Source organism: Fringilla coelebs (genome assembly GCF_963513975.1).
Source record: "Fringilla coelebs genome assembly, chromosome: 7".
In the NCBI taxonomy this organism is placed as follows: domain Eukaryota; kingdom Metazoa; phylum Chordata; class Aves; order Passeriformes; family Fringillidae; genus Fringilla; species Fringilla coelebs.
This window is the reverse complement of record NC_140035.1, coordinates 18947810-18968958: the sequence shown is the minus strand read 5'-3', so window position 1 is coordinate 18968958 and position 21149 is coordinate 18947810. Positions and strand designations below refer to the sequence as shown.

The 21149-nt window shown below is 37.7% G+C and overlaps 1 protein-coding gene across 2 annotated transcripts in view; it reads left to right on the top strand.

Annotated features, from left to right (window-relative positions):
* STK39 (serine/threonine kinase 39) overlaps window positions 1-21149 on the top strand; it is a gene marked incomplete at its 5' end in the record, with an annotated part of 73571 nt that overhangs the window by 28254 nt on the left and 24168 nt on the right. The window contains 3 exons of one of the 2 annotated variants that reach the window (XM_084209507.1): window positions 12933-13055; window positions 13184-13216; window positions 15179-15246. In XM_084209507.1, the coding sequence (XP_084065633.1) occupies window positions 12933-13055; window positions 13184-13216; window positions 15179-15246 (224 nt within the window). Of the gene's footprint in view, window positions 1-12932; window positions 13056-13183; window positions 13268-15178; window positions 15247-21149 lie in introns of both variants that reach the window. The other variant, XM_084209506.1, reaches the window with a different exon arrangement.

Genomic DNA, 21149 nt, shown 5'->3' with positions numbered 1-21149 from the left:
TGAACTCTCTTTTCCCTTTCTTTTGTGACTTAACTCACCATGTCTCTTCAGTATGAGGCGCCTGCTCAGAGGCTGCTGAGCCTCTGCAGGTGACAGACACAGTAGCGTGCTGAGTCCAGCCTTCTAAAAGCAGGCTTTGCTGAGGGCATATTTGGAGGAGGCTATTTTAGAAAAGGAGCTGTTTCAGCCTTTGTTGGTATGGCAGTTTGGCTGCAGCTACCCTGACCGGCACTGGTACGATTTTCTGTTGTCTTTGGGAGTACTGGTTTAGTGTAGGTCTACAACACTGAAATGTTCTCACAGCTGGTGGCTCACATTTGAAAGGTCTGTCAGCAAGATCTGAGTGCTTCAAGTTCCTTCAAATCTTCATCATATGGAAGTAATGTTGGGAGTTCGTCGGTGGTGCGCTCTGAGAGGCTGGAGTAGGAAGGGCTGCTGAAAGGCTTTGTGGCAGGGGTATCCTGCTGAGCAGGTTCGCGCCTGCAAGAGGGGAGGAGGAGTGTTCGGGGTTTGGCCGTGCGGTGGCAGCAATGCCCACACAAACCATGATCCAGCCTGAGAAAAGCCGTCCTCGGCTTCTGGGTTTGCCCCTCGGGAGCACAGGAGGGATCCAGACGCATGCCGGTAACAGCCAGGTTCCTGACAGAGCCGTGCCTCCTCCCAGCTGGATCCCGGGTCAGCTTTAGAGACTGCCCCTTAGCGCATGCATGCACGCACGCATGTAATACTTTCTGTTTCTTTAGATAACATAGCACTTGGAATTGCAAAGGAAATCCAGGATAGCCTGCCCTACACTACCAGATATAAATTTCTGCATTGCTTCTTTGACAGCTATTTCTAATTTGAAAGAGGTGTGAATCTTATGAAATCAAAGCTATACAGTGGTGGAGACAAATAAATGTCTTTAATTACACCATAAATGGGAAAAATATTTGGGTTTTGGCTACTGAAAATGCTAAATTATTTATATTTTAAAAGGACACAATATTAAAATTCATTGGGGATTTAAAGTTTAATTCACTTCTTAGAACTACGCATGTAGCTGCTGTTTTAAGACACCATAAAATATAAATGTACTTTAATAAAAAAACTTTTGTTTAAAAAGCTTGTGTAAGCTGAGTTTGGTTGCTTAAACATTAACATGTAAAATGTCTAAGAGGTTGCGCTTGGAAGAAGTAACTCCTGTAATTGAAAAACTAATATTTCTAGGGCAATAGATAGGAAGGAGCTGTGCCATCACTGCTTAAATTATCTTCTGTGGCACTTGCTGTAAAATGCCTATGACTAATGATCTGTAGCACCACTGCTAGCACAGATGTCAGATCTGCCCTGCGGTAATCTAATTTTTCTTCCATTTACCACATGTATAATTGCTTTGCCTTGTTGCCCAGAACTCCAGCCTCAGTTTAGTTTTAACTTTAAATTCTTCTCTCTTGACAGTGTTCCCACGTTTTGCTTCTGCCTTTATGGCTTATACTTGGCATCTGTTTTTTTCTAAATATGAGTTCGGGTCTGTTTGTGAAATCCTGAAAGTAAATACACGGGCCTTGTATGTGTGAGGAAAACATTTGGTGCTGTAAAGAGGTGTCCTGCTTTAAACCCCAATTTGATAATTGAGCAACATCTTCACTGTGTGTTTAAAATACTGCGTAACATTAGAATTGTAAGCTATCTGTTTATGCATGTTTCCCCTCTTCCATTGTTCCATTTGCTTTTAATTCAGCTGAATTTTAAATTATGTCCTTCTTCCTTGCCCTAGCCTAGCAATTGAGGATAATGCTGAAGCCCTTAGCCAGGAGGATCATGTCCTGCCTCTTCCTGTGCAGGACCTGGTTAGATACATATTGGTAGTGATCCACAGGAATGAGTGTTATACCATGCAACTTCTTACTGGCAATTCTGGGTTTCACTAATGGGCCTGCTCACCTGTGAGAGCATTGCTGCTAGCAAGAAGAGCTGGAGAAAAGGCTGTGAGGAATGGTCCAAGCTCAGTATAGTTGGGTAAGCAGGGACATGCTCTGAAGCCACGCATTTGTCATTGACATAAATGTAGGAGCCCTGATACCTTGTGCCTCTCCCTGGTTAGATGGTGTGATGGTAGAGCAGCCTGCCCTGTCCTGCTTGGATGAGGGCTGTGTGCACTGCTGGCATAAAACAGCCCACCAAGCATATGCATATACTATTTATTAACATGTCCTGAAGTAGTTTTAATTTTGAACTGAACACAAAGTTGTTTCATTTGTGATTAGGACTGCTGTATTGGAAGACAGCAATTTGAAATTTGAAACAGCTTTTAGAGTTCCACAGTCAGTTTTCAAAGCTTGTCACACTAAAAAATTAATAATAAGTCTAAGTACTCTGTATGCCTAACAGCCCTGGGTCAATTTTATGGTTTTATAATCCTTTTTTTTTTTTTTTTAATTTTTAAAATCTCCTGCATGACTATCATTTCTCTCAAGTGAACAGGGAAAAACATGTATCTGCATTTCATTTTATTGCTGTCTGAAGTGCTGCTAGGAAAAAAAAACCTGAGCAATAATTGGGCTTGAATTCTATTTTTGGAATGGTAGTATTGCATTGTGCTTGTAATAGAAAATGCTTTCTGCTTGTAATAGAAACTTGTAACAGAAAACTTGTTTTTAGAGCTGAGAGTTGTGTTAGTGGGAAAAACCTGTGACAGCATGAAGAGATGATTAGTGTGAGTGATACCAGTTTTTATTATACTTCACTAAAAATGCTCTTATGGATGGGTTGTAATTCTAGCTCCTCAGTACAGCTATTTTAAGGTAATGGTCATATTTCATCACATAAGATATCATAAATCCCCTGCATTTAATGAGAAAAATATCATTATATCCCAGATTTCTTGGACAGCTATAACAGCATGATTGCACCTCAGCAAGACATACATGTGCAGCCCTTCCTTGCTTCAGTAATGGATTTAATCTGAGAGATACATCTCACCAGTGATGTATGTTTGTACAGCTGGACTCCAGCTGAATTGCAAAGCAGAGAGCAACATGAACCTGAGCTTAGATTGTTAATAAAATTGTATATTAACTTTTCTTTACAGTTTAAGAAAAGCTTATTTAAATAATATTGACATATAAATGGAAGGGACATGTGTTTTACTGGAACACTTTTTCTGGAAAGTGGTAGCTGAACTATAAATATGTGTTTGGCAAGGCTTTGTGTGAGGGAGGACCCTCCATTGCAGAGGATTAGTTGTTCAAGTTATCCAGAACACTGCTAGAAATTAAAAAAAATATATTGGAACTGTATTCATATGGTTGAAGATTACTAAAAAAAAAAAAAAAGGAGAAATTGCTACTCACACCCTGTCAGGTAATTTTTTTATTTTCAAAAAGTTGTTGGAAGGGAAATTTAGTAAAGGCACTTCTTCCAAGTGTCCAAATGTAAATTTGACAGCATTCAAGTAATGAGAAAGCAGTGCCTGCATTAGTGGGTAGTAGAATTGGAGTGTTTTAAGAGGCTGACAAATGTAGTTGCACCAGCTTTGTTTTAACATTTCATATAAAGGAAGAAGACAGCTTAGTGGTTTTGCCACCATGTAGTTGTGCCATTAGATGCAAGGAACTTCATGCAGTATATGAGTTTGTCTATCTTTTCTTTCATAGGATGCTTTTGCCATTTGTGAGGTTGGATTTTGTGCCTTTTCAAATGGATCTAATTGTTACATAAAGAAGTGAGCTTTAAAACAAACCATGGCTTAGTTGAGTTCCTTTGTACTTCAAACAACCATATGCACATGTAAAATAACTTGGATTACTTATAATGGCAGAGTTTAAATCTTGTACATGATTCATCTTAGTTGTTGAAAAGTAGCCCTGTTCCCCATTAGAACAAGTATTCCAGTCCATGGGCCATCCTGGTTCCACTTCAGAATTCATTTTTGCAGTGAGTCCCTGTCTCTTGTGTGACTGCATTGATCTGCTCCTTAGCTAATGTTGTGTTGATTACCTGATGTCTTGTTAAAAACATCTTGAAAATAGACTGACAGGGGGTTGGTGTGTATTGAGAGCTTTTCTGCTTAGAGCAGTAGCTCTAAGTATTTGGCATTTATCAAAGCTGTCGAAACTTGCAGAACTGGAGGAGGATTTTCTCAAAAGTGCTGTTGAAGGAGTTGTGATTAAAGAATCAAGACAGGATAAAGGAAGTCAGGGTGTGTATGATGCTGGTGGTAGTCTTTGATCAGAGATTAAGCCTTGTAAATAAGCAGAAGATAATCCTATTTTATTACCCTGTTTTGTAAGGATTTGGTTTTCTGTCACTGAAAATGTGCAGCAAGGTGCTGGTTTTACCTGTTTACCCTCTGAGAAATTAAACCTCAAACATTTCACTCGCATGACATCCAATGCCAGATTGGATTTGGAATGGCTCCCTAAATGAAAGTGTCTCAATGGAATTATTTTTTATTTAATAATTTTCCCAGTTTATAGGCCAAATCAATATTGTGTCAATTCAGGAAGCATCAGCTGGCTAGCTTGGGTCACCTTACTGTCATGGGGTTTCCTTTCTGGAAGAAACAGCCTTTCTGCTTGTCTTTGTTCATAAAGGTAACAAGGAGTTTTGGCAGGATGTGGAAGTGTGTAATAGTTGTGATTTATTTTTGGGAAGTTTGTTAGGAAAGTCATGCAGGCGGATGAATTACAAAGAGGATTCTCTAAAAGTCAGGTGGCTCAGAGGCAGCATTCCCACCTGTTACCATCTGCTTAAAGACTGATGGAATAGGTATGTGAGAATTTTTGCTTTTATACAGAGAAATAAAATATTTAGCCCTCATAGTTAAAAAAAAAAAAAAAAAAAAAAAAGAGGGGGAAATTAAAAGAGCCCAGGCTCAAGAATCTGAAGAAAGTGTAAAGTAAATATGTTTTCCTGGTTAGACCTTGTAAAGCTTTTACAAGTACAGGAGCAAAAAAAATTGTGTGCCATTTGTTTTGACACTCCTTTCCCCCCCAGCACTTGTGCTTGATAGTGGTGATATTCTTGGAATTTCCTGGGGTGAGTTGCAAGAGAAGTACAGGTGACAAGGACATCCTTGAGATGGTGTTACCCACTAACAGTATAGGGGACGTAATTTAGCTGGAAAGTGCTCTTGTCTCAAGGAGTTAAAATTATGTCTGGAGCTGAAAACTTCAAGGTTTTAACCAGAACAAGTAGATTAAGGCCAGCAGAGCAGAAAGAAGGTCTGGAACAGTAATGGTTCTGTTTAGCTCTGGAAAAACAGCTCCTGGAGAAGGTTATTCAAACAGTGCAGCTGCAGCTAAAGGTAAAGTCAGGCAGTATGGGAAGAGAAAGGGAGCGCCAGGGATGCTCATGTCGGCAGCGTGGGATTTACTGGCAGCAGAGGGCAGCCACATCCAGCGGCGGCAGAACCCAGCCTGCCTGAGCTGAGTCCAGCACTGGGATTTTAAATGCTGTAGGCTGGTAGAATACATGCTGCTTCTTGATATCTGATTAAAATGGAAACACTGGGGGTTTTAGAAAATTGGATTTTATAAAAATTGCAGAACTGTGTTAATTATTTTCCTGTTAATTTGTTTATGACTTTTTTTGAGAAATACACTCAAGTTTAAATTTGATCACCTTAATATTTGAGAGAGACATTGAATAAATTCAGGTCTCTTTAAAATCTGTGTGGCCTGCAGAATGTGTATTACAGTAAATTCTTGTATGTACCTAAGCAACTGGAAACCTTGGAGAAAATAGGAAAAGGTAAAAATTAGAATTTCACCTTGACATGGTACTTTCAAGACTCTGAGTTTGAAAGTCAGTCTTTCTATTTGAATTCTACAGTAATATACTGTTTTTCTAAATATTCCTTACTGTGTCTCTAATGCTCTAACCCACCTTATAATGAGTTTTTTACTACTGAAAAATGAAAGCTCTACATAAGGCTATATTTGTCTTCTTTCTTTTCACCTCTGGTTATTTTAAGAAAGTAAACAGCCTGGATGATAGAAAAGCATGGTGGAATTGGAAAATTATCAAGGTGGCTCTAGTGATCCCTCTAGTGGAAAGTCTTCTAGTAGTGATTCACCATTATGATGTGCATTCATCTGAGCAGCCAGGAAAGAAAGCTCTGAAGATCTGGATCTGTCTTCATCATCTTTCAGAGTACTAAGCTATTTCACCAATTTGCTGTATCTTTGATTTGCTTTCTTTGATTCTTGCCAGGTACCCTTGGCCTTGGCACCTTAATTTGATTGGAAGGGTGGAGGGAAGCAGGCAGGGAAAAGAAAGAGGATAGAAAAGAGTTTCACTCTGCATGTGTGAATTAGCCATCAGGTCGTGCCTGTCAGCCATTTGGGATTCCTTGTGTTCCAGGAGGAGTCACACTTTTGTGGAACAATGTATCTCCTCTGCACAATTAATTGAAAACGTCCTCCTGAGCACAGGTACACGTTCATGCCTGAAAGAACTATTGTTAAAATGTGAGTGAAAGAATTATTTGCAGCTAATAACATTCAATAATGAAGTTTACATAGTGGAACTAATAAATGGAGAAATAATGTCTGAAAAGCAAAAATCATACTGAGTTACTAAATTTCCCATTTCCCATGTGACTGGAATTTCAACAAATTTCAATTTCTCAAAGCAAAATCAGATTCCAATTTTGGACTCAGGCTGAAAGCAGAGATAATAAGTATGTTGCAGTATTTAGGTAAAACCTCATGTTTAAGGAAAGCAGAATTAGGAGTTCAGGGAATACCTGCACTTGTAAACAAGATGTTTTGGTAACAAAATAGTGTCTTACTTTGAGCCACTACATTTTGCTGTCTCTAGGCAGCATCATCCCAGCAATAGAAGAATTGTGAAGAGTGAAAAGGGGGGAGGGAGTTGTACAAAGAATCCCCCAGAGCGGGTGAGGACTTGGCACACAGATTCACTGGTACTTTTCTCATCATTTCCTCTAGAGGTGCAGGAATGTGCTCCCTCATCCTGTCTCTCTTCAGCTAATAATGGCTTTGTCTTCCTTTCACTGACAGCTACAGCTGCACTGTATTCCATTTCTAAATTGGGAGCATAGGTAAGATTTCATGGCAGTCTTCTCAATTGATGGCCATGCCCTTGGGTGTCACACTTGTCATCATGTAACCATGATACTGTTTGGCTTATAAAAACAAACCAGTTCCATAAATATTTAAAGCAAATGGTCTTTTTTTTTTTTAAACAGAGATCTGCTTTTTGTTGACTTCTGCTGTGTTTTCCCTTAAAAAGGGTGCTCCTCCAGATCCAGAAGAAAGCTGAAGAAATCCCGTTCAATGCAGAATTATCAGTCTCCTGTATTTGGTATTCTTTCATGAAGAAAGATACAATGGTCTTGTATTTCTTGACTTTAAGCTGCCAGTGTAATTGATTTCTCTGGGAGGGAGTATTCCAATAGTTTCTGTGTTATGAGTATGAAACATTGCCAATTCTAACTTTTTTTCCAAGTAGGAGAAAAACAAAAGACTAAGGTTTTTTTCCATGATGATATTTACACATTAAGACTGGTTTAAGAGGAGGAGACATTAACACCAAATCACTATAATATCACTTTTTGAGCTCTACAAAGCAGATTGCCAGAGTGTTTTTTTACAAAGATAGTGGTACATCCCATTAATAACGATAGCCTGCATAAATTGTGGTGAGAAAAAACAAGGGTTTGAATTGCATAAAATGCATTCAGGCTTGCAGAAGTTTTGTGGCTTCCATCAGAATAAAAATAAAACTTCACAATAGAATGATTTCAGAGGAGTTGAAGAATAGCCAGCAGTGAAGGGGTTAGGATGTTCACATGATCTGTGAGACTGAGTTGGATGGGGACTAGCTTTCTCCTGAGGCAGTGCTTCAACTCTTCAACAAAGGATGATGTGAACATGTGGGAATTCATGTGCTGTCTTGGACCGCAAGGTTTTTGTGTTGGTTTTGTTTGTTTTTGTTTTTGTTTTTGCAAAAATGTGCTTACAGTGTAGGTGTCCTTATGCAAAAAGAACAGTTTTCTTTGACTTTAATATATATTGTAGAAAGTGACTTCTTTCCACTAACCTCAGGAGCTAAGCTGTGATTAAAACTGTAACTGTTTTAAGCAAAACACTTGGGCCGTAATTGAATACACAATGATAGGCTGATTTTCTTTGTTGCATTGAAATAAAAAATAAACGCAAAGGGGTGGAGATGAAAATTTGGTTTTTTGTCTTAGGAAACCTTCAGGAAAGGTAAAAATTATAAAATCTGTTTGCTCTATAAGCTTAAGCTGTGTATGGAAGGAACTGGTCTAAGGATTTCTTTTGAGATAAAAATACACGGAGCAAAGCGTGGCGCTAAACCCAAAACTATTCAGTAATGTCCTATTCCTCATCACTGTTCTTTCCATAAAATAGCTACCATGGAACTGGTTTTATAAATACTTCTCATGAAGTTGTATGAGAAGTGAAGCTCTTGAAACTTGAGATTAGAAAAAAAATAAAAGGGGAACACTGGCTATGCAAAACCCCTCTCCTTATCAATTACCAAGCAAATATTCATACTTTAAAGAGTATATTTTTTCTATGAGATCTTCCAAGATCTGTGTAGCAGTGGGAGTCCAGTCTCCTGTAAGAACCAGCGTGAGGTGAAGGTATACAGCATCACTTGACTGGTGTTTCTTTTTTTCTGCCTGAAAATCAAATTTAGGCTTTTATGAGGACAGACAGCAGAAAATGAAAAACGTGAGGTTTTTAAATAATCACTGCTCTCTGGGGTATGTGGGATTTGGTGTATCTTCACTACTGTACTAGCATATGTAGCTGTGGTAAAATAAAAGACAATCAGTGGTAAAATAAAAGACAATTTTATCTCCAGCTGCAGTATTTCTGGGAGGATATGTGTTTAAAAACTAAAAATAAGAAAGTATATCTTGCCCTCTGTAGAGATACACATGCAAAAACTGGACAACATCACTGACTGTTCTCTAGTTAGAAATTAATAGGAAGCAGTGTCAGTCACAAAGACTTTTGCAGATGTGTTTTAAGTGTGTGGAATGCACACATTTGCTACTCTCCAGGAATTCAGGAACAAATTAAATTTGGGCTCTCTGTTACCTATATATGGAGGGGGACAAGGCACCTTCCATGGTGCTCAATACTAATGCTTATTAGTGCCATCAGTTTTACTTACACAAATGCATCTTACTTCCCATGCTTTCAGGTCACCATACTCTTTCTGTGGAACAAAGTTTAAAAATGCTTGTTTAAATCTCTCCAGGACTCCATTGGAAATATTCAGTTCCCAGAGCTTCAATAGGAATACCTTAAATATTTCAGATAGTGGGAAAGTCAATGTTACTAGTTCAGCCATCTTCCTGCAGAAGGAGGAAAAATACAGTAGATGCATCATATTGCTCTTACTGACAGAGTGGATTTGTAATGTAGTCTAGGATCATGTGTTGTACCATGTATGAAATGCAGTAATGCTTTATGTGTATGCACTGGTATCCCACAGTGCACACTTTTTATTTATTTATTAACTTTTAGACACTGAACGAAAATAATCTGTAAGTGGGCCCAGTTCTTTTCTGTTTTGAGCAGTTGTGAATAAGGATGTAGAAAATTCTTAGTGTTCAGAAAGTGTTCATTCCCTTCGCTGTCACTTTACAAACATAAACTTGCAAAGAGATTGCAGCAGCTAAATAATCCGTAATGAATAATAGATTCTTCTTTCCCCAGTCTCTAACATCTACATATAGTGGGCACATCATGCCTTGAGGACAACAATTTTTGTTTCTTCCTTGTGAACTTCTTTTCATCAGGCCTTGGGAAATGTGGCAGCTTATGCATTCTGCTGATGAAGTTTTCTCTCTGTCATGCTGATTAGGCCTGACCTTCACTGGGTGGGATTTACAGTTGCCCTGTTCATCTGTTAACACACATTCTCCTGGAAAGCTAGTGCATGGTGTAATTGAAAGGAAATGTTAAATTATCTGTATCCTACTTTAAAAAAATGGGGACAAAAAGTTCTGTTAGCAGCTTAGTTTATACTTAAATCTTTGTGACTTACTGAATTCTGCAATAAGCTTTAACCAGGAACAACATATACAACAATACTACTACTAATATGATGCTTAATATTCTGTGGTGGTGATGTTTTTTTCACTCACTGATTTGTCCAACATTCTCTGCTTTAATTGATGTTCATAATGTCTTTCTTCCACAGCTGTGGTAATGTTGGCAGTCACTTATTAAGCTTTTCCTCCTAGAAACAGCTTTTGGTTGTACATTACAATGTACTGAACTGCTTGTGTATTGGCTGTAGTTTAACTGCCAGTCATTCAAAGTAATTTTTTATTCTCTGTGTCTTCTGACTTACATGAAATATGTTTTCTAATATGTGTTGATTTGTCTTGTAAAACTGAACTTTCATTGTTTTCTTTATTAGCGAAAGTTATGGTTCAGTTTAGTTCCAATTTGGAAGGATCATTTAGATTTTTAATCAGTAAAATCCAAATTAGGATTGAGCATGTTTTAATTTGTTTTCCTTTCCCTCTGAAATACTTCCTCAGAGATACATAATTCTAACATAAGGAATTATCGATGTGTATTTTGACTGAAGCTGATGGGGAAATTACATTTGTATGGCTACTGATGCAATGTAACCAAATTACTTCTTATTTTTTGTAGATACACAAGAAGTTTGTTTAGGTTCCACGTTCCATCCTGGATTTGCTTTGTGCCCTTGTATATATGTAGCTTCCTTTGTTTGCTGCTTTATTTCTCTCTGCAAAATGGAAGACCTGTAGCAGGGTATCAGGAGAAATATATAGAATATTCTCAATTGCCTTAATGCTGTTATTATTGGCAATAAATATAAGCATGCTGCCTGTGGTATCAGTCTGCTACCTGTATCTCAAATGACAGCCAGACCAGAAATTTAATCTTTTATATAAATTATGTATATTTCCATCCAGTATCTGATACTAGAGTGAGATGTTTATGATGAACAAAGAGACAATTTATTTGCAGACATGGTGTGCCACTCGTGCTCTTTCCTTCACCTAGGTAGGGTACATGACCCCTCCATATGTGACTGATTCTTTGTGGCTTTAACCAGAACTGAGTGATCAAAGTCAGGCTTGTTAGTCTAAAAATTATGCGAATTATTTCACCAAGCATTGCAAGTGTTAAGCACACACACCAATTAAAAAAATGTTCTAGACAACAGTTTCACATTTTTGAAAGTTGAATACATTGGGTACTTTGCTCTAGCTGAAATTATAATTTCTTTCCTGTTAGCATGTGTGTTGGTGGGAATCAGTCTGATTGAAACAGAGTACCCGTAAACTTGTTTTCCTGTTTTCAGAAACCTCTCAAGAAAATAATTGAATTTAACATGGTATTTTGCTTTGTACTTAAGCCATTTGTTTATTTTTATTAAAAGGCAGTCTATTTAAAAACTTGAAATGCACTCCTCTCTGCAATGATGCAAGCATCATTAAGCCCCATTAAAATAATTCTGCTTAGAATAAGTCTTCAAAACAACTGAAAATGGAAGCAGAAGAAGAAGATACTGATTAGTGCATGATGCAGTGTTTGAATGTGTCTGTAAACCAATATAACTGACTGTGTTGGAAAAGCATGGTTTTAGTTGTGGATGATGTCCTCAGTTAGGTTTGTGTAGAGCCATTTGGAAGATGCCTGTGCTGTTGAACAAAACCTACCTCAGTCTCCTTGAAGGATAATAAATTACATCCACAAGCAGCAGGCAAATTGCCTGCTAGATTACCTTGTGTCTGTGCTGATCCCTGATGGTATAGACAGTAAGAGCCCACTGATTGTGCCCAGGCTGATTGCAGCTGAGGGAAGAATTGCTGTGCTACTGCTTGTTTTGATGTCTGCTTGGTCCTCCTTCCCAAATACAAATGAGCTGCTTCTACCAAGCTTGGAGGTAACTGGGCTAAAATTGGTCCGATAGGAGCTTGGTACAGGAAAGGGAAAATTGTGCAGAATTTGTCCATCAAGAGATGGAGTAGGGTATTCCCTCAGTGTCGTGCATAGGTTTCCCCTCTTCTCAGTTACAAATGAGAACAAAATACAGAGGAACTGAGTAGGGCACTCTAATTCAGTTGTACAGGCAAGAAATGTAAGGGAGGAGTATCATAAGGACTGAAGGAAATGCAGAAGTGTGGTGAGGTCTTCAGCCTCTTCTCTGCTTTAGTCTTATATATGCAAAAGGGAAGGGAGAGGTGCAGGTGGGTGTTTGGGAAGAGTGGAAAAGAGTCCAGACAGACATTAAGATACCTGTTTCTGTATGGACAATGTTTTGGAAGAAGACTCCAATCACTCATGCTCTTGTGATTTCTAGCCAGCCAGCTCCAAATTGTACTTGGCCTAAATCCAGTACAGGAATAGCATAAGTGCCCAGTTCACTATGAAAATCTGCTTTGGAAAAATTGAATTAATGCCTGAATCACAGTTTCCTTGGAGGCTCATGGTCTCAGACTTGAAGTCTAAACTATTTTCATGTCATTCATCTTGCTTTTATGGTACCTGATGGGAAGTAGAAGCAGCTGGAATTTGTCCCATGCTGCATCTCTCTGCACATTATGGTTTGCAGAAAACCATAGGGGTTTAGAGCAAGGTTAATACCAGTTTAGTCTTCCTTTTAAGTTTCATTATGCTGAAAAACACCATAATTTTTCTAGTCAGATTTTTATATTTAGCTTTTTTTCCCCCGTTTTGTGTTTTCCATTACTGCCACCAACCAACAGAATGTAGAACCAAGTTGATCACTGCTCATATGATGCAAGGCATCAAAACACCAGGAGGTCAGATATTATTAGAATATGTTAGTGGCTCGTGCAACAAATTAATGAGAGCACGCAGAATAAAAATTGCAAATAATTGCTGATTAACCAGAACACCGCTGTGTAATAGTAAACAATCTTTTGGTAGGTCAGACGAGTTCCAGGTTCCAGTGGTCACCTCCATAAAACAGAAGATGGGGACTGGGAATGGAGTGATGATGAAATGGATGAGAAGAGTGAGGAAGGCAAAGCTGCTATTTCTCAGGAAAAGGTATCTTGTGTTTGTGCCAAGACATTTATGCTCTAAAAGACATTCTGTCTTTATGTTAATTGTTAGTATTTCTGGATCTTTGTTGCATATAGCTGTATAGCTCATATCTCCCTGCATTTGTTTTCCAGTCACGAAGACTGAAAGAGGAGGAGAACGCAGAGGTAAAAATGTCTTTATCAATTTTTTTTTCTTCCAAGCATTTGAGTAAAGGGATTTCTTTTTCATGTCTGCTGTTAAAAATGTGAATTGAGGTGGGAGTATTGTTCTGCAGCCTTGTATGGCAAGAACTTGTGAGGATATGCCATTGTGCCTGTAACAATGAACTTCAGCATACAGTGGATAAGATGGATAGGAATTTAAAAGTCACATTATGTTTGTGCCCAGGAGAATTCATGAAGATAGGTAATTTGGCTGTTTTTAATGAATCTTTGTAACTTGATCACACTAATTGCTGTCTGTAAGGGTAATGAAGGCTGCATTGGAGTAGCTAGAAGATCTCCAAATAATTTTTTCTTCTTGGTATCTATATCATGACATGTAGCTTATAATTAAAATATTTCCTTCCATACACAGTAAAATAGTTCAGTCCTGAAGCATATTAGATTAACTCAGAAGAATAAAATACTATGTAGAATTTCATGGCCCTATACTAAGTGTGGGAAGCATTGCTGCTATAATCAATTGTTTAATAGGATTATAGTTTACAGACTAAATGGTCTTTAAAAATGTCTGTTCATTGGGTGGGTGACCCTTGCCACTTCACCTGCAATTTTGGATTCTCTGATTTTCATTGGTCAGAGAAATCTTCTAAAAGCCTAGCAGCTTCCTGCCAGATTTAGTCCTGTTAGCTCCTGTGATATTCCCAGTGTTTCCATTGCAGACCTAATTTACACAGATCTTCAGCATCTCAGATACTTTATGTAAGCAGGGTACAAATAAAGGACTTTTTCACCACATTTACTGTCTTAAATGTTGAGAGTTCTACTACTTGTGACCCGGTTTATTCAGGTAACTCGTAAGAAAAAAAGTTGCTTATTTATGAAAGAGAAAAATACCTCTGCTTGAAGTCTTCTTCTTGATTTTTGTTTCCTGAAATGCTCCAGAAGATGACTTGGAACTAAGACTAGTGCATCTTGTCACTGTTGGTGTGTGCCTTTTGGGTCTTTGGGATCCACATTCCTACATACTGGCATAACATGTCTGTTGAAGATCCAGAAATAATAGTAGCTTGTATGAATGGAAGGAATTTAATTGAAGCAGAAAAAACCTCACTCTCATTTTAGTGATTGTGAAAAAGAATTTTCCAAAAATTCAATAATGTTTGCTGAAAATACACAGATGATAAAATACAGATCTTGTGTAACTTTTTAAAAAGGGGCTTTGATATGGCACACTGTTAAAAAAAAAGTCAAATGAAATTTGTAATGCAAGTCTTTATTTTGGGACGGCTTCTGAACCCTTTGTAACCTCTGAACAGGCTGTTCTGTGACTGGTGACAATACGCCAAGTTGGGGATGAAATCATAGTCGGGTAGAGGAGCCTGGTGCATTCTGTAGGACACACTTTTGCTTGAGACTTCATACAGATTTTAGTTGAGAGCTGGGAGGATATCACAGTGTGAGGGAGGAGTGAGAAAGTGAAAGTGTTCCTGGTTTTTATCAGTGTTCCTGGTTTTTTTCTGTGGAAGACATCCTCTGAGCTTGATACCTGCTTTGATGTGCTGCTAGTTCCTTGCATATGGGTAGATGTAAGACTTCCTTAACAACCAAAACCGTTACACAAAAATAATGTGTGTAGCAGTTTGGAAGTCTTACTGTGTGCATATTATTCAATAGGTAATTGTTGCTTTGGTGCAACAATGCAGGGTGGATTATAAGCTCCTACACTCAGTGTTTTAATGCGGGTCTTATTTATTACTTGTTTCTCTATAATTGAAATATGGCAACTTTACTGGTATCAGCTATGTTATAGCCTGTGTACTGAAAGTCTTTAAAGGGTTTCTGAGAGTTAGAGAATGTGTTAAATATTCTGTACTAACTTTAAACTGTTAGCATGGAAAGTTTTTTGTGATTTTTTTTTCCTTTGGCATCCTTTACAAGACTTTTTGCTTTTTTTTCTAATAGTCTCAGCCTGCTGTCAATGAAGAATACAGTGAAGTTCCATGTGCAGTGAATCTTGTCTTAAGATTAAGGTAAAAGATTCATCTATTTATTTAGCTGTATTATCTTGCTCTCCCTCATTACTTTCATAATAGTAACATAAAATCAGTGCTGAAGTGTATAATCTCCCAATATGACCAGTATGAATAGTGTTTCTGTGACTAATTGCTGTCTTTTAGTTGCTTGCTGAAATAGTGTAAAATGAAAAGCAGAATATGAATGTGTCTTCAGGCTAAGTGTACCCTTCATTAAGTATTTTCTTTCTTTTTTTCCTTATAATGCAGAATCACAGTGAGAAGTTTTTAATGAGTTTCTTTCACACTTCAGCAGTCAGCCTCTGACAGAAATAAACCATAGCTGTATTACAAGTTGCCTACTCAAAATGTTTTTCACTGGCAAGTTCGATCAGCCACTGTGGAGAGGAGATGGGTATTTTAGAAAAGGGATACAAATATGTTGTCTGACTTAAATTTTAACTTAGTTGAAATTAGTCAGATTGCCTTTAATTAAAATTAGTTTATAACTAAGATTTGAATTGCTTAGTTATGCAGTCTAGTTCTTGGATAAAACTATTTCTTCATACGAGACTTTGATAGCTTTTTATGTGTATGATACTTTTTCTAATGTTTTTTCTTAAAAAGCTTATTACCACTCACTTTAAAACTTGTTTACATCCAGTTTGTGTTGACAGGATATCTATGTGTGGTTGTAAATTTCTAATCATTGCTATGGAGAAAAGTTAAGTGTTAGTTTTTTTTCTGTTAACAAAAACATGAGAAGTCAGAAATAATTTGAAAATTACAACCAGTATGTTAGAAATAGCAGTTTTATGCATAACAAATACCTTTAAAACAGTAGCATCAAAAATTGTTAGTGTCCTGGTTCCACTGTTTGTAATCAGAAAAAAACCAATTGCACAGAATGATGCCAACTTTCAAAATCTATTTTCTTCCCTTTTCTTTGACTACTTTTCTAGTGGCAGCTGCAAAAAAATTGCATGGCTGCCAAAGGTTGTGTACAAAAGAGAGGATTAATGAATTTTATTGTGGGGATAGGAAAGACTTAGAGATTATTTGGCATCATTTTAGTTGTCCAATTTACATAACTGCCCAGTTATGCTATCAATATTCTTTTTCATCTCTCTGCCGGCAGGTAGATAAAACCATTTACAAACAGACCAATTTGTACTGCTGTGTGGATGTACCAGTGAGGTGCTTTGGTTATCTATAAATTATCATGAAACCCAGAGAGTGATTAGCTTCTTACCCAGTTATGTGCATTGTTGGCATATTCAGAGGGCAAACATTTTAGACCTGCAAGTATAGTGAAACATCAGGAATTATGCTTTCAGTTTTCTGCAGCTTGTAAGCCGCAAGTGAAGGAGGACTGATCCTGGGAGACTGGAGTTTCCTAGCTCTTGCACAATGAACGTCTGTTCCTTTTAAGGATCCTCTTTAATTCATGGCTGGAAAAATTTCCTTCTCCCTACCTTCTCTATAAGCAAGTCTGTGGTGATGAGGTTAATTTCTTATATTTATGAACATATAGGTGGTTATTGGTAGAGAGGGAAGAACCAAGAGTTTCTGGTTTAGGAATCAGAAAGTTTCCATTAAACAGAAAAAAATAGTCTTGAAAAGCAGATACGCTCTTGAGCCTGGGAACACTGTTAGCAGCGTTGAAAAAACCAAAAATCTGATGTGTTATTTTGCAGAGTTTTGTTAATTTAACTTTCCTGCTTTTGTAGTGCAAACCTCTGTCCCATGTGAGCTCTGGCTGAGCTCTGGCTGTGTCTGGTCTCAGTGGTAGGAGGGGGGAAGAGTTATAAATCTTGGCACAGACTTTGCTTCTGCTGGCAGCCTGAGCATGTGAGTAGGGTCAGAGCTTGCACATGAGCAGAGAGAGTGTGTGTGTGTGTGTGTATGTTTGGGGGGAGTGTAGGGGTGTGGGCTGCACTAAGTAACACGCTTTTCTTTTGTTCAACACTTTGTGAAGGGCTGATTTGACCATGAGGGCTACAAGATGCCTATATCTCTGCCCAGCAGCACAGATTCAGAGACAGTATTTAGAATTTCTGTATATTTGCTAATTTAAATGCAAGAGTTATTTTGCTTATGGAACATTCACCAAAGCTCAGGCAGCCACTGGCTGACTATAAATACTGTCTTCAGCAATGTACCTTTGGTAGCACTTGAGTTGTGTTTCCTGTTCACTGTTGACCCTCTTCACTGTTGAGACTTTGTCATGGAAGGCGATGCAAACATTTAGAGCTTTTTGAGCAGAAACTACTTCGTATGAGGCTCGGGAGTGTGGACCATAAGGTTTAAAGAGTAGTGCCTGGGGATTTGGGACAGGGCAAAGGGTAAATAGATGGCAACTTTAAAAAGGAACAAAAGGTGGGTAGGAAGAAAGAGCTTCTCTGCTTTATTCTTTTTTCCTCTTCTACAGTGAGGCTACACTATGACAGCCCGTCGCATTTTAGATGTTAGCTTGCGTTTTTTTATCGAGCAGTATGTTCCAGAACAAGGTTAATAGTACCCATGAAAATTAGAAATTGCTTTCATGAAGGAGGAATTCTGGCAGAAGAATCAATGCATTTCAGTAATTCTTTACCTGGGTGGTCAGGTTCTATTATTTTTTCCCAGTCACAGCAGGGTTGGACTCATTCAGTAATTCAGTAGGGTGCGCTAAATTAACACCATCCTCTGTTTACTGCAAATGCCTTGTTGTGGATCAGAAACACAACTCACAGTCTGAAATAATCATTGAAGAATCCCATGGTACTCTTTATACAAATGGTGGTATTTAACTCCCTTACTGAAGAAAAGGGAAAACCATCCAGACTAACTGATTTATCTGTTCTTACCTTGTATTTAATACCTTTCTGTTTTCATAGTTTCCTCAGTGCGAGCTAACTTGTCAAAATATTCTCTACTGTCAGGGTTACTTCATTGGCTGGAGACAGCAATTTCCAATTTTTTTTCTATCTTTTGCAGTATTGTGTCTTGGAGTACATTGCCCCAAAAGGGAAATTATCAGCAGGCTGTTTTAGGTAATTCCATGCAAAGCTCTTGAAAGGCTCTAGTATTAAATGCTTAATATGGGCCATTAGTGTTTTAAAGCTCTAATGTAGTTAAGAGACCGTGGTTGAATTTTGCAGTGAGCTGAAAATACTGGTTTTCACTGGCTGGATCTGTTACCACAGTGTGTAACTCTGACCCAGCCTGAGCAATTGCCACTTTGAAGTGGTGCTGCTTCTGTATCCTCACCCTCAAGAAGAAGTGGTATTTGAGAGTAGGGAGGAATGAAATCTGAGATCCAAATTTGTTTCCAGTAAGGCTGTGAACACTGTGTGTCTCAGCAGCAGACCCTGGTAGGAACCTCGCCAAGAGAGGCCAAGGCAATTGTCTGTGATTGAGTCCTCCAACAGGACTGTTCACAGCACCAGGGAAAGGAAGTGGGGAGCAATTACCACCCTGGATTTGAAATTTCCAATCTAACCACCAAGCTGTTGCAGTTACAGATTTAGGAAGGTCACTATTAGAGAGTTTGCTACTTGGATTAATAACAGAGATACTTCATGTTAAATTAGGAGGCTTTTTAATGGTTAATAGTTAAGAATTGAAAATTATCTGAAGCAATCTAAAATGGTTAAATTAGTTCATATGACAGGAAGATCATTTATTGACAGTAATTTGGAATGTCCCAGGACCTAATTTGATACTGCTCCTGCACACTAGATTAATTAAGCCTATGGAAGAATAAAAGGGGCAAATGGAAACATTTTACTGGCAAATGGGGTATTTTTGTTATTGCATATCTTATTTTAAATAAAGTGTAGAGAAAATGCTAAGGCACAATTGCCTGTAATATCACTCTATTACTTGCATGTAAATGTTTGTGTGTATATATAATAGAAAAACATTTCTTCTGCTAATGTAGCTGGAAACTGTGGCATTTGATGTGTTCTGAGAGCTATACCTCCTGGGGATCTGGACAGACACAAGTCCAAGGAGTAGCTGGCAGCATGCACTGCTGCAGCAGAGTTGTTAGACTTGAGTCAAACATCATTTCCTGTGTGTACCAGGACACAGGCGATGAGGTATCGCTCACTAGTCTGAGCACGAGCTCAAGTGCTGATCTTCCTGCTTCTATGCTGGCCTGTTTTTTGACCTCTTTCTTACAAAATTAATTACATGTAAAGGCATAAGAAAAATGTACTTGGCTGGAGGTACCTAGTAGAGCTACTCCTGTGTTGGTTAATACCTAAGTTTGAAGCTTACATTTATAGGAATAAACCCCTAAGAACTATGAACAAGCAAATCCCAAAATCTCTTCTGGCTAGGGGCAGAATGAATTTGGTAATTGGCTTAGTACCATAAATCAAAGTTCTCAATTCTCATTCTGTTTAACGTATTTTTATAGGTTTGTTTTGGTATGTTTAACAAAAACTTCCATCATTTCAATCTCTTTTGTAAGAAGTGGGGATATACATTTCACCCTCACTTTTGCTATTCAAGTGGCTTCTGTTATCAAGTGTATTTAATGACAAAATCCACAAACGCGTTCCCAACTGCGGAGTAGATCTGCAACTGCAAACTTCTGTATAGTCTGGGAATTGATCTAGTTACAAACATCATAAACAAAAACATTTGTATGATTCTTGAAATAAATGTACCCTTTATTACAGCATTGAGATGTATTTTGCCACCACATCTAAGGGGTTTGTCCTGGGAATCTGGGAGGTGTGGGGATGTGGTTACTGAACTGAATTTTGTTTTCATAGCATGGAGATTTCATTTAAATACCCTGTATAACCATGATTAAAACATGGCTGAAATCAGTAAGCAGGAACCTTTGATTAAACTATTGATTTTAATCCTGCTTTTTCTTTTTACATATATTATTTCCTTCAAAGCTTGCTTCTTAAACATGGTAAATTATGTATTTCTGATTCACTACTTAGGGATGGGCTTATGCCTTGCTGTATTTTTATTGAAAATAAATTAAAAATTGAAAATTTTACTTTAATTATGACCTAGATAATCCTGTATGTAATTGCTATACCATCAATAATTTATAGAAAAATGGTATATTTTTTATCAAAACAATGTAAAATTATAATTATAATTATTGAGTCAAGGAATCAATATATTTTCTGCTTATTAAATTTAGGTTATCAAGAAGATTTGTATGTCTTAATATTTAGATGGAAAGGAATTAGGCTTTTAACCTTCACAGCTGAGATTATAAATTATGCAGGAAATTGCATTTGGGGATGTTGCTTATACTGAAAATTTAAAATCACTAGAACGTTTTTATTCCATTCTGCCTTTTATTTGGTACTATTTGCAAAAGAAAAAAAGAGGAGAAATAAAAAATTACAATGAAACCTAAGTACTATCCCCAACCTTCTTTATGTTAAAGGAAACAATTTAAAGCTTGAATCAATCTCAGTGTTAAAAATAATTTTATTTGTATCATTAATGGCATGTACATTGCTTATCAACTGTAACAGAGTTTGCATTTTGATAGTTCAAAATTCCATTCTAATTATATATTTTTCTAATACTTTTAAAAACATTTCTTTTACCTTGAGAGATCACACTCTTTCATCTTCATCCATCTGCTCTAGAGATGCCTGTGAATGTGGTGGTGTAGTACATTGGGCAGGGCTGAAACCATTTGGAATAATTTTTTGTGTGTTCCCACTTAGTGGTGTGGTTCTCTGTCTTTCCACTGGTAGGGATGTTCTGGGCTGTGTTGGGTCCCTGTAAAGCAGCCTGCTTTCAGTTGTTGGTTTGTGACTTCTGATATTTTTGAGGGGAAGGCAAAATTTTAAATGAACTTGATTTTATTTATTTTATTTTGCCCCACATTTGTCATTGCTCTAGTGGGGCCAGTGAATGACCACAAGAGGTGAACTGGAACACAGGTG